This window comes from Coturnix japonica, chromosome 14 (genome assembly GCF_054131305.1).
Source record: "Coturnix japonica strain WE chromosome 14, WE-NBRP24, whole genome shotgun sequence".
NCBI classification, from domain to species: domain Eukaryota; kingdom Metazoa; phylum Chordata; class Aves; order Galliformes; family Phasianidae; genus Coturnix; species Coturnix japonica.
The window spans coordinates 10719769-10733456 of NC_140676.1; the positions used below are offsets into that span (position 1 = coordinate 10719769).

Genomic DNA, 13688 nt, shown 5'->3' on the forward strand with positions numbered 1-13688 from the left:
TGGGGTGGCGGTGTGTGGAGGTGCAGTTCTCCCTCAGCTCAGAGCTCGCAGCTCACAAGATGGCGGCCCGCCTCGCACCGCGCTTCAGCTCAGGGCGGAGCTCTGCGGGCGGAAGGGGGCGGTGGGAGCTGCGGGCGCGGCCCTGCTCACAGGGAGCCCTTCCTGCCTCTCCTCCTCCCGGCGCTCCGCATCGCGTCACTGCGCGGCGCCGGCGCGTGTAGCCGCCATGGCCGACATGGAGGAGCTGTTCGGCAGCGACGCTGACTCGGAGGCCGAGCAGAAAGGTGCGGCCGTAGGTTGCTGTGTACCGGCCCGAGGCCCTCCGGCACAGCAGGGCGGAACGCGGGGCTGTGGTCGGGTTACCAGCCGGGGTGGGGTGGGGGTGTGCCGCCTGCCGGCTCCTTGCTTTTCATTGATGATCAGGGGGCTGGAGCCACCTCCCCTATGAGGACAGGCTGAGGGAGTTGGGTTTGTTCAGCCTAGAGAAGAGAAGGTTGCGGGGTGACCTCACTGCAGCCTTTCAATATCTGAAGGGAACTTACTCCCAGGAGGGGAGTAAACTCTTTGAAAGGGCTGACAATAGCAGGACACGGGGAAATGGTTTTAAGTTAAAAGAGGGAAGATTTAGGTTGGATGTTAGGGGGAAGTTCTTCACTAGGAGAGTGGTTAGGCCCTGGAACAGGCTGCCCAGGGAGGTTGTGGATGCCCCGTCCTTGGAGGTGTTCAAGGCCAGGTTGGACGGGGCCCTGGGCAACCTGATCTAGTAAAGGTGTATGTTTGGTGGCCCTGCCAGGCAGGGGGTTGGAACTATATGATCCTTGAGGTCCCTTCCAACCTGTGTCATTCTGTGATTCTGTGATAGGTGAAAAGTGCTAACTGGCATCATAAGGGACAGCCATGTAGCACCTGGCTACGGGCGCTGCCTCGGAGTTCTTAGCTTTGTGTAACGGCTTATTCCTTCTACAGCTCTAGAATCTTAGATAATAGCTGTTGGCTGGGTGTATTGGGTGCTACCTGCGGTCGTTCTTTGCGTTGTTGTTGGTAAGCATTTTATTGTTGTAGGTAACTTGTGTGCCTTGTGTAGTTCTGCTGTTGGGTAATGCATGCCTGTGTCCCTGTTTGACCCCACATAGGGATGGCTTAACTTTGAGAGACTATGTTTGTTTTTCAGATAGTGATTCTGGTTCAGACTCTGACTCTGACCAGGAGAATGTGGGCTCCGGCAGCAACGCCTCAGGCAGCGACAGCGAGCAGGATGACGAGCGGGAGGCAGCAAAGCCCAGCAACAAGGAGCTGTTTGGAGATGACAGTGAGGACGAAGGAGCCTCCCATCACACGGGCAGTGACAACCACTCCGAGAGGTCGTACAATCGCTCCGAAGCTTCAGGTCACTCTGAGCACGAAGACAACGATCAGTCGGACGTGGACCAGCACAGCGCTTCAGAAGCTGCTCATGACGATGAGGAGGATGAGCGGGGCCATGGGTCTGATGAGGGCAGTCACCATTCGGAGGGAGATGGTTCAGAAAAGGCCCATTCAGAGGATGAGAAGTGGGGGAAGGAGGACAAAAGCGATCAGTCGGATGATGAGGAGCGACAGCAGAACTCTGATGATGAGGAGAGACAGCAGAACTCAGACGATGAGGAGAAAGCACAGAACTCTGATGAAGATGAGAGGCCGCAGATGTCTGACGATGAGGAGAGGCTCCAGAACTCTGACGAGGAGAAGATGCAGAACTCTGACGACGAGGAGAGGCCGCAGGTGTCAGACGAGGAGAAGGTGCAAAACTCAGATGATGATGAAAGAGCCCAGCACTCTGATGAGGAGAAGATGCAGAACTCTGACGATGATGAAAGGGCCCAGCACTCCGATGAGGAGGAGCAGGAGCATAAATCTGGTAGGATCCAGTGCAGTTGTAATGGTTTGCTTCTTGCAGCCTGCTTTGTTTTCTGTTGTTTCATTTACATTGGCTTGAAAAATTCAGACTTAAACATTAATCGCACAACTTTCAAATGTGGACATCTTTTTAATGGGTTGTATGTTTTTTTTTACACAGTGTGTTTAAATTACTCCTAATCTGAAACAGTGTGATTAATAAAAGGAATTTTGAAACATATGAAGCAGAATTCTTAATCTGCTGAGAATAATTATGCTTCTTAGGAGAGTCTGCAAGAGGCAGCGATAGCGAAGATGAAGTTTTGCGAATGAAGCGGAAGAAACCAATCGCATCAGATTCAGAGGCAGATAGTGATACAGAACGCCAGAAAGGTAAAGGTGGGATTGGTTTGATGGCTTTTGGCTCATTTGTCTTTTAATCCATCATTCATCTGCTATGGTACTTGATACAGTTGATAGCATTCTCATTGTGATGTAACTGCAGTGCCATGGGCATGGCAGAGTGGCACAGAAAACATGCTCTGTGAGGCAGCACGTGCTTTATTTTTCCTGGTGATTTCTCTTTAGCTTTGCCATCCTCCACGAGGGACAGAGCTTTTCTTTTGTGAGTGTTAGTTCACACCCCGTTGTCAGGGCTCAAGGTGCACCTTATCACAGGAGCCTGAGAAACCCTCTACTGGTCATGATATTTTGCTGTCCAAGAGAACATGTTGCTTTTAATGAGAAGTAAAACTTCCAAAGCATGCAGTGAGGTTGCTTGTCGTGTGTTTAAACTGTTCACTTGTGTAAAGGATGAACTTTAACTCTTGATTTGTCTGTTGCCATTTTTCACCTGGAATTTCAGTAATGGAGCCTTTCCAGAAAAGCACTGACCCTCCAGCTTCAAAACAAGGGGAAACTTTTTCTTATTTCTTGGGATAAGAGAATAATGTTTGCTTCGTAGCAATTAGAGATCCTTAAACTTTGTAGGAGATTTTAAGTGGTAATAAAAATGAAGGCTTATTTTTTCTGTGTTTGTTTTTGCATGAAGGGCTGTGTACGTTTGCATGTATGTGTATCTTAAAACAGGAACTTTTCTCTCCAGAGCACGCTGACGTCATGGACCTGTTTGGAGGAGCTGATGACATTTCTTCAGGGAGCGATGGGGAAGACAAGCCACCAACTCCAGGACAGCCCATAGTGAGTAGACTGACTTTTGAAGTAATGAACCCATTGTTCCACTTGGGGATCTGCAGTGGCAATGGGGTTTGATAGTACTTTATTGGAAAAAGTGTTAACAGCATTAAGTAAGAACCTACAGGTAATTTTGCCCTGGCCAAAAGAATGATTGAAATTTTATGTACAGCAATATTAGATGTATTGATATGCCTTTCCCCAGCCCTGCTGCACTTCTTCCATATGGAAAAAATTACAGGTTTGATTGCCATCAGGTGAAATACAAATTGATAGGTCTTCTTGGTACCCTACTTAGGGCTGTTAGACAAATATCATCATTTCGAGCCTTGAAGATATTCAAGAACGTTGTTGTGTTGTTGTTTTTTTATCTCATCCCATGCTTATTTTCTCATTCCTTGCTGAAAACTGTATGTCAGCTCTCTTGCTGCTTCCTTTCTATCTTTGTTTTCTCGAGTTCCCTCTGGTATTTGAAATGGCTTTCAGTGTCATATAAAATGGATTGGTTTTACTGAAAAGGTTTGAGTGCATTTATAAGAAGCTTTCTGATCTCTCTTTACATGACAGTGGAATTGTTCTCAGTCAAAATGGAATCGCTTATTCCAGCAACAGGAGTCAGACTGATATGTTTCACTTTTGCTCCTATTGTGCTCCTTTGCCATTAGGATGAGAATGGGCTGAGCCAAGAACAGCAGGAGGAAGAGCCTATTCCAGAGACAAGAATAGAGGTAGAAATACCAAAAGTAAACACAGACTTGGGTAACGATTTGTATTTTGTGAAGCTGCCCAACTTCCTCAGTGTGGAGCCCAGGTAATTCTACATTAAATATGCAGTTGATAAGTTGTTGGGTTTTTTAGTGTTTTGCTTTTGTTTTAGCAGTACAATTATACTGGCTGTATTTTAAATGGTTAACATTAGGGTGCACACTAAGGTCAAGGATGTAGGCTGGTGAGTGGGCCTTTTTATAAAATTACCTGCATTTAATTCCAGACTTAACCCTGACCTTTTCATCCTGATTCTGAGGAAACGTTTTGTTCTGAAGCAGGCTTGCTTTTTCTAGGTGGAGCCATTGAGAGGGTGTGAATGTTAAAGTGGCTGTAATTGAGGGTGGTGGAGATACTTGGGTTGGCCTCCTGCAGTGCAGAATCAATGCAGTAAATTACATTGCTGCAGAAATGGCTGTCTCACGGGCACAGTGCCTCCTGTTGTGTGCAGTGTATAATTTAAACTTCACAAGCACCTGTTATTTTGCACAAGAATAATCCAAATTAACTTGTGGGAGCACTAATACTGTGTTGTATAATTTATTACAGACCATTTGATCCCCAGTACTATGAGGATGAGTTTGAAGATGAGGAGATGCTTGATGAAGAAGGGAGAACGAGATTAAAACTAAAGGTATAACATGAATTTTCCTTCTCTGTGCTCACCTAACCACGTGTTATCAAAGCCTGTTACAGGTATTATATAATGGTGTTTTGAGTTAGGGTTTAAGTTACGAGGGTATGGGTGAGTTCACTGCTGGAATATTGCTGAGTTTTAGTAATGCTGAAAAAAGAACAAATTAAAAAAACAACCTGTTAACAGCTACCTTTCCCCTGTAAGAGCCGTTCCATTCACCTTCATCTCTTTGTATTATACAGCAAATCATTTAGCCCTTCTAGCTGCAATTCTTGACAAGCATAGGGTGTATTTTACAGTACTCCACTATGAGCTTAACAAAAAGTTGCTGTTCTAACAGGTAGAAAACACAATACGGTGGCGGATGCGGCGAGATGAGGAAGGAAATGAGATTAGAGAAAGCAATGCCCGGATAGTCAAGTGGTCGGATGGAAGGTTGGTTTGAGCTTTTTGCTTTTGGAGGAATACAGCTCCTGTTTTCACAGTGGAATGCTGTAGTCTCAGTGCGTTGAAAATGCTTTGCTCTGCTTTGTTTGCAGTGAAATATAGTTATTGGCTGTATATGGGAATGCAGAGGCTTTTGTTGTTTATAAATGAGGCAAAAAATAGACTGTAGTGACTTTATCAAGTAACGGGTACATTAATCTCTTTTAAGCATGTCTCTTCACTTGGGAAATGAGGTCTTTGATGTGTACAAGGCACCGCTGCAGGGAGATCACAACCATCTGTTTATCAGACAAGGGACAGGTCTGCAAGGACAGGCTGTTTTCAAGACAAAGTTAACCTTCAGGTAAACATGATCCTCTGTATCAAATGGTCCTACTTCTTTTCCAATTAAGTACTGTAACTACTACGTAGACATAGCGATTAGTAAGCATTCAGAGCTCAGCTGTTTACTAAGTATGTGCTATTTTTGAAGGGTTTGGGAAAGATTTTTCCTAAGCTGGATGTCCCAGTTTGAAAGGCTGATGTGTTATTCAGTGCAGTATCGAGGCAACATGTATTCATTTACTTTTTTAATGTATTTTAGTTTGTATTGTTAAGAGCAGGTCTCCATCTGAATCAGAGTGGTGGCTGTCAGGGTGGTGATTATGACTTGGGATATTGAAGTGAAATGTGAGGATGACTTTATGGCTGGTAATGGACTGCAGGCAGGGTGCTGAGAGAGGAAGTGATGTCTCAAATAGCTATTATTGTGCACAGCAGTAGTAATGCTTTTACTCTTGCATAGGTTAATCTTTCAAATCTTAAGTGTGCCTGCCTTGTGATCGACACTTAAAAACAGATAGATTCCTTTTATAAGTATTTAACCCAAAGCAATTTTCCAACAGGCCACACTCTACAGACAGTGCCACCCACAGGAAGATGACTCTGTCTCTGGCAGACAGATGTTCAAAGACCCAGAAAATTCGTATTTTGCCAATGGCAGGTCGTGATCCGGAGTCTCAGCGCACAGAAATGATTAAGGTATCCTGACATGGAACTTCCTTATCTGCTGATTTAATCGTTTCAAAAATAAAGAAAAACATCTGGAATGTAGCTGAACATTTCAGAACTTTTGATGCGTTTCTGGAATACGGTGTATTTTGGAGTAACGAGCAGTAATTGTTAGCAGTGTGTGCTGCTTGTACGTGCAGCTCCCTTGTTTAAAATAGCTTAATCTTATAGATCACCAGAAAACATCAGAATCACATACACTCTTCCCATTGCTGTGAGAGGATTTCAAAAGCTGCAGTAGACTACTGAGATTTTTATAATGTTTGACTCATCCTTTGTATTTTGCTGCTTTCTTTGGACAGAAAGAAGAGGAGAGATTAAGAGCTTCCATTCGCAGAGAATCTCAGCAGCGAAGAATGAGGGAGAAGCAGCATCAGCGTGGTCTGAGTGCAAATTATTTAGAGCCCGATCGCTATGAAGAAGAGGATGAGGGAGATGATGCCATCAGTCTAGCAGCTATCAAAAACAGATACAAAGGTGGCATCAGAGGTAATAGTAAACCTTACCAGTACTGAAGTAGGGCCTTTGCAATTCAGGTGGACTTATTTCACAGAATCCTTTTAAGATTACATTTTGCCACTTAATTTGATACATGAGGAGATGTGAATTCAGTTCATGCAAGTTTACGTCATTTAATAATATTTAAATTAGATCCTGTCTGTTTTTTTCTGGGACTAAATGTATGAGGAATATTTTTCATACTTTCTTTTTCTCACCAATTTCAGATAAATATTTATCTTCTCATTTTTCTCTGTAGAGGAACGTGCTAGAATCTATTCTTCAGACAGTGACGAAGGCTCAGATGAAGATAAAACACAAAGGCTACTCAAGGCAAAGAAACTTACTAGTGATGAGGTAAAAAATGCCTTTGTTCTTAAAAAGCTACTCGCTTTCAGCCAGGAACATGCACTTTATACAGTTTGTAAAGCTGACGTTTTTGTAGTTTCAGTTTTGCTGTGATTTGCATAACATTTGTGTTGGCAGGCTGATTAATTAATCATGCCGATTTCTTATTTACTGCATTAGTTCACAGATTTGAGTGATACCTGGAGGAGATCCTTATTGTCACTGCTGATTGCATGGAAGAGCAGGTGCTGTACAATGTAAAGTGACTTCAACAGAATCATGCAGGCAGGAAGAAGGCCCAGCACCAGAACACTAATGCAGTGCTGTCTCCTAAGCTTAATTAGATTCTTACTACCTGCTACCTTGTAGGTTACAAGAGGTGTTTTTGTGCTGGCATGCCGGTTTGATTCATCTTCCAGTCCTGTTTTACTTTAAATTATATTTTATTTCAATTAAATGTTTATGTGTAGAATAACGAACAGAAGTTTAAAAACAGAAGTTTGGGTAGGTCGGTGTTAATTTATGGAATGCTTTTCAATGCTTTGTTCAACTTTGGTTTTACATCACTGTTTCCCTTAAGAGATTATTTTATCTCAGCCCTTGTCCAGGATTTTTCAGTCACTTCCCCTTAGTCACATCTACCGTGCTGGACCAAACTGTAATTTTGAGAGCTCTGTTGGTGCTGGCAGATTTATTTTTCATCTTATGGACAAGACACTGCTGGCTGTTAGTTTGTAATGTGGCAATGTTGGGATTTTGCAATTCTAGTCTCTCAGAAGAAAGGCCTTGTTAACCGTGTTTCTCTGCTGCTTGAGGATGGTAGCCTCCATTTTACAGTTGCACGCTGTAAAGGCAGTATTCCTGTCAGAACCACAGAGGGGTGCTGCAGCTCTAGTTAATGAAACCCAGCCAGTAGAGCACAACTTACTTCCTACATGCTCAGTGAAAGTACAGTATCTGTATATATGAAGCACTGCTTTTCTGTACTGTCAGTCAACAGCACAGCACAGATCTTTGTCCTGCTAGCAGTTGGTTAGCAGTGCTGAGAATGTCAGGCTGTTATTAATACCTTTTATCACTATGTGGCAAGTTACCGTTACTCTAATTAATGAGGATATTCTGCACATAGGAAGGTGAGTCATTAACAATAGCCCTGCTAAATTATAAGAGAACAAACATTCTGAGGAAGTAGCTGTGATTGAGATTCCCACCCGTACTAATTTGTTTTCCATGCTTAAATTTCCTTCCTGATTCAGATTCTCACCATTCTAATTCAACATTAATATAGAATAAAATGTTTTGAGTGATAAGTAATTAGGCTACATTGTCTCTTGCTGCTTCTTAAAATCCAATTAATGTGTGTTGCTCTTAATAAATAAAACTAACTAATGGAAGTGGAGATAAGGTTACTTATGCCTGAGGGTATTTTCAAAGTTACTCTTCTTTTTAAACTGTAATTGATTGCCACTCATCCTTTGTGTCAAAATGGATGAGTTTTGCATCAGCAATTAATGACTTGTAGTGTGAACAAGTGTCTTCAGAACTGGTGATGCCTAGCAGGCTGATTTAAACAGAACTGGTGTAAATGTGTTTAGATTAACAATCAAACTGTTGGCTCTGTGTTTAAGTGTTAGGAATTGGTCATCCAGCCTGCAAAAAGTCATTGCAGTATTGTTACAAACAGGAGATTATCTAGAAATAGTGTGACTGGAAAAAAAAGAAGTTGAGTTCTATATATTGATAAGGTGACCAGAAGCAATTTGGGCCTGTATTGTAGGCTACTTGGTTAATCAGAATCTGTTAACTGGGTTTTTGCCTGTTCTTTTGTTCACAAACAGTTTTTCCATAATTTCAGTATTTTCACCCTGCATTGTGAACCGCTCACTTGTTTTTGCTGTTTGGGTTGATTTTACAGCAAACACGAGACCTGTGTCACCAAGTTAGATGTTTTTCCTCAAGTTTGAAGATTTAATAAAAGAGATGTACAAGTATTCTATTTTATCCGGTCTAGTAGTTAGCAGCCCTGCCCACAGTATTGCGGTGAAACTAAATCATCCTTATGGTCCTTTTCAACCCAGTCCATTTTATGATTCTATGATCTGTAGGAAAACACCAGATTTTAGTTTGCATCATGCATTAGAGACTGTATTTTAGCACTTGAATTAAATGGTGTGAGGTGCTTTAACAGCGAACCAACAAAACAGGCTGTAGGTTATCTCAAGTGATCGGCTCATGTCAGGTTCTTTGTGAATTCCTCTGAGTAACTGAAGTTGCACTGATTGGAGTTCCCATGACCAACCCTTTGAAGCCTCCTACTCTGTATTTCTAGGTCTATAAGCTGTGGGATTGTTTCTCAGTACTAGTGGTTCCTTATCAGTCTTTCTCCCTAATGCCAGGATGCGGTAGGCAAAAACACCTGCCAATTCATGGGATTTTTGTGTTGCTTTTTTCTCAGTAGCTCTAGCTTAAGGTTTGCAAGCGTCAGCAGTCTGAAAACTGAAGGGAGCTCTCCAGGCTGTCTGAAGAGAAAGCTTCTCTGTGTTGAAAATTTCCCTATGAATTCTAAGAATTACCCATGCTCATAGGCCTTGTAGGCTGTTGTCACTGTATAAATAGCGCATCCTTTTTGAAGAGCATATTTAGAACCCCAGTGTTAGGAATCTCAGGGAAATGTTATGCTTATCTCCTTAATTCTTAACTGCTGATAGTGATATTACATACGCCATAAACCCAGATTGGGAAATTACTCTTGCACGGTAGTTTACTTTGAAGCAGATATTGATGCATTCCCACTGAGGTGAATGGGGGTGCAGCTGTATTGTGGACCCTCTTGGCTTTGGGGATTGAGACTGGAACCAGTGCTAACCAGTGAAGTGCAGCACTAGAGAGGCTTGAGGTGGAAGTACTAGAACAAATAATTTTACTCTTCCTTCAAAAAAATCCTTGTTGTTGTCTGTTCTGAAGCTGTTTTTTATTTTAGCTTGAGTATGTTTTTTATTCTTCTTTCTTGCCTCAAGGAAGGGGAGCCTTCTGGAAAGAGAAAAGCAGAGGATGATGACAAAGCAAGTAAGAAGCATAAGAAGTATGTCATCAGTGATGAAGAGGAAGATGATGATGATTAACACTGAGGGAGCACTAAGGTTGCTTCTTATATATACATATTTATATATAAATTGTACAGTTCTCTTACAGGAAAGATGTAAGTAGCCTTATTGGGGTTATTTTGATACAGGCAAATTCCATTGAAATTTGTGTTTCTGGTGTGAATAAAAGTCGGTTTCTTTCTTTTTACTTTCTCATATTTTTACATCTTACTGCAGCAGCTGCTGCAATGGGGATCAGGGATCATCACGGCGCCAGTTTTTAAATCTTGTACAGAACATTTCAGTTTTGAAAACTGTAATACAAACTGGTTGTACAATGGAATGAAACTGAATAAAATAGTGGTCTCACTGAGTTTATTAGGAAAAATCATAATCTTCATACAGAATGCCTAAATGATAAGTTTTCCCAGCCAAGTTATGGAGATGAAGGTTACCATTTGTACAGAAGATTTGGAATAACATGTGAGTAGCACAGTGCCATCCTGTTTTTTCCTGCTCTTTCCTTATTTACTGCTGGCTGTGGACGGTATGTTACTATGCTGTTATATTTTGATATTTTTGACTGAAATTTTTTCTTATCATATCTGCTCTGAGTAAACTGTGAAGTTTCTGTAGTTAGAATAGTAAACCAACCATGTAAGAAGTTTATTTTTTCATAGATTGAACGAAAATCCAGGTCTTAGCTGAATGTTAGCATCAATAAGAACAATCACATTAGCAACATAACTCAGAATAGAAGCACTTGTTTATACAAAACTAATGAATTTCTTCAAATTCATGAAAGGTTTCTTTAACAACTGCAGTGAGCCACACTGAATACATACCCTCGTAATACCATTTTGTAATCTCATGCAGGCCTTAATGATGCATTTTCCTCTTGTTCCTACTTGGCTGAAAAGACAGCAGAGGAGAATATTGTGGACAGATCATTGCTGCTTTTATGCTATTTTTAAACACCTTATTTGATTATGCAAATAGCATTGCAAGATTAGAAGAGGCTACAAGAAATGTCTATCTTTTCCACTCTTTAAGATTATGTTTCCCACATGTAGTTTCCCTTGCTGGTGAGATAACATTTCTGTGTTATCTATGTTGTTTTTCTAACTGGCTTTTCAAATAGTCCTAGAAAGCTTGCGGCTTCATAGAGATAGCAGGAAGAAAGCAGAAAGTACAGCTTAATGCCTCTTTAAATGCATTGAGTGATGCTATGGAAAGTTTGCTTTGTGGATTTATGTTTCGTAAGATAAAGTAGCTAAGAGTTATGTAAGAATAAATGTTACTCATCTCTCTCCTGCCCAGATGAATTATGCTTTTCTATAAAAACTGTTGAGTTACAGCTTTTAACCTGGCTGTCTTGCCTTTGAAATGTGTAATTAGGCAAACAGTTTACTGAAGTACTCTTACCTCCATTTTTCCTGCCTGTGTGGGAAGCACTCTAGCTGCAGAGGCACAGAGCTCTGCACGCCTTAATATATTCTGCTCAGCAGCTGACTGCGGTGTAGACACTCACAAATACGAAAACAAAGTGAAAAATGTCTACTCTGAAGTCTGAGTGCTGAGAAACTGTTCCATTGTTGTTGTTGTCATTGTTACTAAGAGATCCTGCTTCTCTTCCCCGTGCAGATAAAACCTTTCTCCATCTGCTCGAATTTTGACCCTGTAATCCTCTTAGGTTAGACCTCGGCTTGGAGTCTGGCTCCTCACATGTGGTTACCTGCTTTTCTGTTGTAACCTGCTCAGGAAGCTGTAGAAAAAGGGAGTTGTTTCTTATGCTATATGGATGCTAAGCTTTCATGTCAAAGTCTCCCAGGTGCCTCCTAAGCAGCAATGCAAGGAGTATGGAAATGCACCACCTTTTACTGCTGATGTGTTTGCTTAATGTCAGTTTAATTAAAGCATTGGTTATTTTTACTGTATTCCAAAGGATTTAATCATTCTTATAGGTCTGATGCTGACTAAGCCTTTACTTAGTAAATGGGCTACTTTAGCTTCCAAAAATGAGGCTTTTGTGGATTTAAAAGATTAAAAGCAGTGTTTTTTTCTACTGTCTTCTTTTGTAAATTGCTCTTTTAAAGTCTTATTAAAACGTGGAATTTTAGAAGGTGTTTTCTCAGCCTAAATTGGTTTAACAATCACCTTTTAATTACAGTCACTTGGACACACTTTGTCTTATCCACATTTGTTGATTGTGAGTGTGATGTACAGCTTTGTTTCACTCATAGGCACTTTTTTTTTGCTCTCCCTTTTCCCAGCTTCCAAGTATGTGAAAATTACTTGGAATTGTTTTTTCTTACCCAAATCAGAAATACAAAGCTGAAACTAAAATGTGTAAGGAGAAGGAAAGAACAAGTAGATGAACCGTATTGACTTTTGTACAAACTGGCCAGAGTATTTCTTCCTGAAAGATTATGATTTGAACAATTTCCAAACATAAAAATCTGTTTGAAGAGCTGATAATGAGCTGAGTATTAGATTTTCTGGCCAGTGGTAGAGTGTAAGATCAATTGTCTTGAAACCATCACTGAAAGGTGTCCCTAGCTATGTAGTTTTGTTGTTTCAGCTATCTTGTTCAACTTTATACTTGCCAATTGCTGGATTGGAATTTTCTTTCTAACACTGACTAGCATTTTCTTCCATCTTAGACATGCAAGTCGACACAGTTTTCATGCTAAAGCAAGCCTGGTGGATCAGGGGCTGCCCTCAGAAGGGTGCAGCTGCCCATGCAGTCCTCTCTTTAGCAGCAGGTTTGGCAATACCTGGCTTAGCTCAGAGTAAATTTGCTAAACTCCCAGGACATTAATTTTCTGCCGTGCTGGAGTTTTGTGCCAGATGGGCCAACAGAACTACCTCATTGGCCATGTGAACATGGCGACCAGCTCAGTAAGATAGCGTGTCATGAAGACACAAGGGGTTATGGTGGAAGGATGCTCTCTTCGGCAGAGTTGTGAACATTTACTTGGCTGCCTTTTGAAAACTTAGCTGGACCGTGTAGAGGGTCTACTTTAGATAGCTTTCTACTGGTGTAGCTGCCTCAGCTGGCACATTTATGTGTCAGTTGTGACTGGAGGTGGTACAAGGGGTAGAACAGGGCAGTTCTGTGTGTGGCAGCAAGTTTTAACTCAGCTCAGATGTGAAACTGCAGCCACAGGAATGTGTTAAACATGAGATGGTGACTTTCCAGTGAAGTCATAGGTATTTATTTCTCAGGCAGTGGGCATAGGAGCCCGTGGTGTCAGCCCATTCTAGTGGATTGCTTTTCTTTAACAGCTTTATGCTGCTGGTCAAGGTCTCTCTCAATCAAGAGATTGTTACATGGCAAAGAAGGAGAAGATTTTGTTTCTGTTAAATGTTCTTTTAATATTAGTTGTAAGATGTATTTACATGTTAGATGTGTGAAATGTAGCTGTGCTGTTGTAACACTTAGACACCTGCCTGTGGCTTGACTTGGAAGTGCTTGTGGAGAGCAATGTGACTAACACCTCGTGTTGCCTAGTGATGCCCTTTCACTTGAGCTGGGGTTTTTTTAGTGCTTGTCTGGACATGAAAGACTTACAGAAAAGCTGCAAGCAAGTGTTGACTGCTAGCTTGTATCTTTAATTGCTTTAAAACTCTTGGGCATTCTGATGAATTATATAAGCTTAAGTAGCTGAGAAAATGACATAAAATGAAGTAAATCCCTGCTGAAATCATTCTCAGACAGAATCTGACCAAAAAAATCCTTTCACAAGACTCTTGACATTTTTCTTTTCTTTTTTTTTTTTTTTTTTTTT

The 13688-nt window shown here is 41.4% G+C and overlaps 1 protein-coding gene across 2 annotated transcripts; it reads left to right on the forward strand.

Moving 5' to 3' along the window:
• Window positions 1-204: 204 nt before the first annotated feature.
• On the forward strand, window positions 205-10105 carry LEO1 (LEO1 component of Paf1/RNA polymerase II complex). Of its 2 annotated transcripts, none has more exons than XM_015872813.3 (12): window positions 205-284; window positions 1172-1897; window positions 2161-2274; window positions 2981-3075; window positions 3735-3880; window positions 4384-4468; window positions 4812-4906; window positions 5127-5261; window positions 5803-5938; window positions 6271-6457; window positions 6726-6823; window positions 9832-10105. In XM_015872813.3, the coding sequence occupies exons 1-12, from the start codon at window positions 227-229 to the stop codon at window positions 9934-9936; spliced, it is 1980 nt and encodes a 659-aa protein (XP_015728299.2). In that variant the 5' UTR covers window positions 205-226; the 3' UTR covers window positions 9937-10105. The 2 variants fall into 2 exon arrangements, with proteins under 2 accessions (XP_015728299.2, XP_015728300.2); XM_015872814.3 differs by having other exon boundaries at window positions 2161-2268.
• The last annotated feature ends 3583 nt before the right edge of the window (window positions 10106-13688 follow it).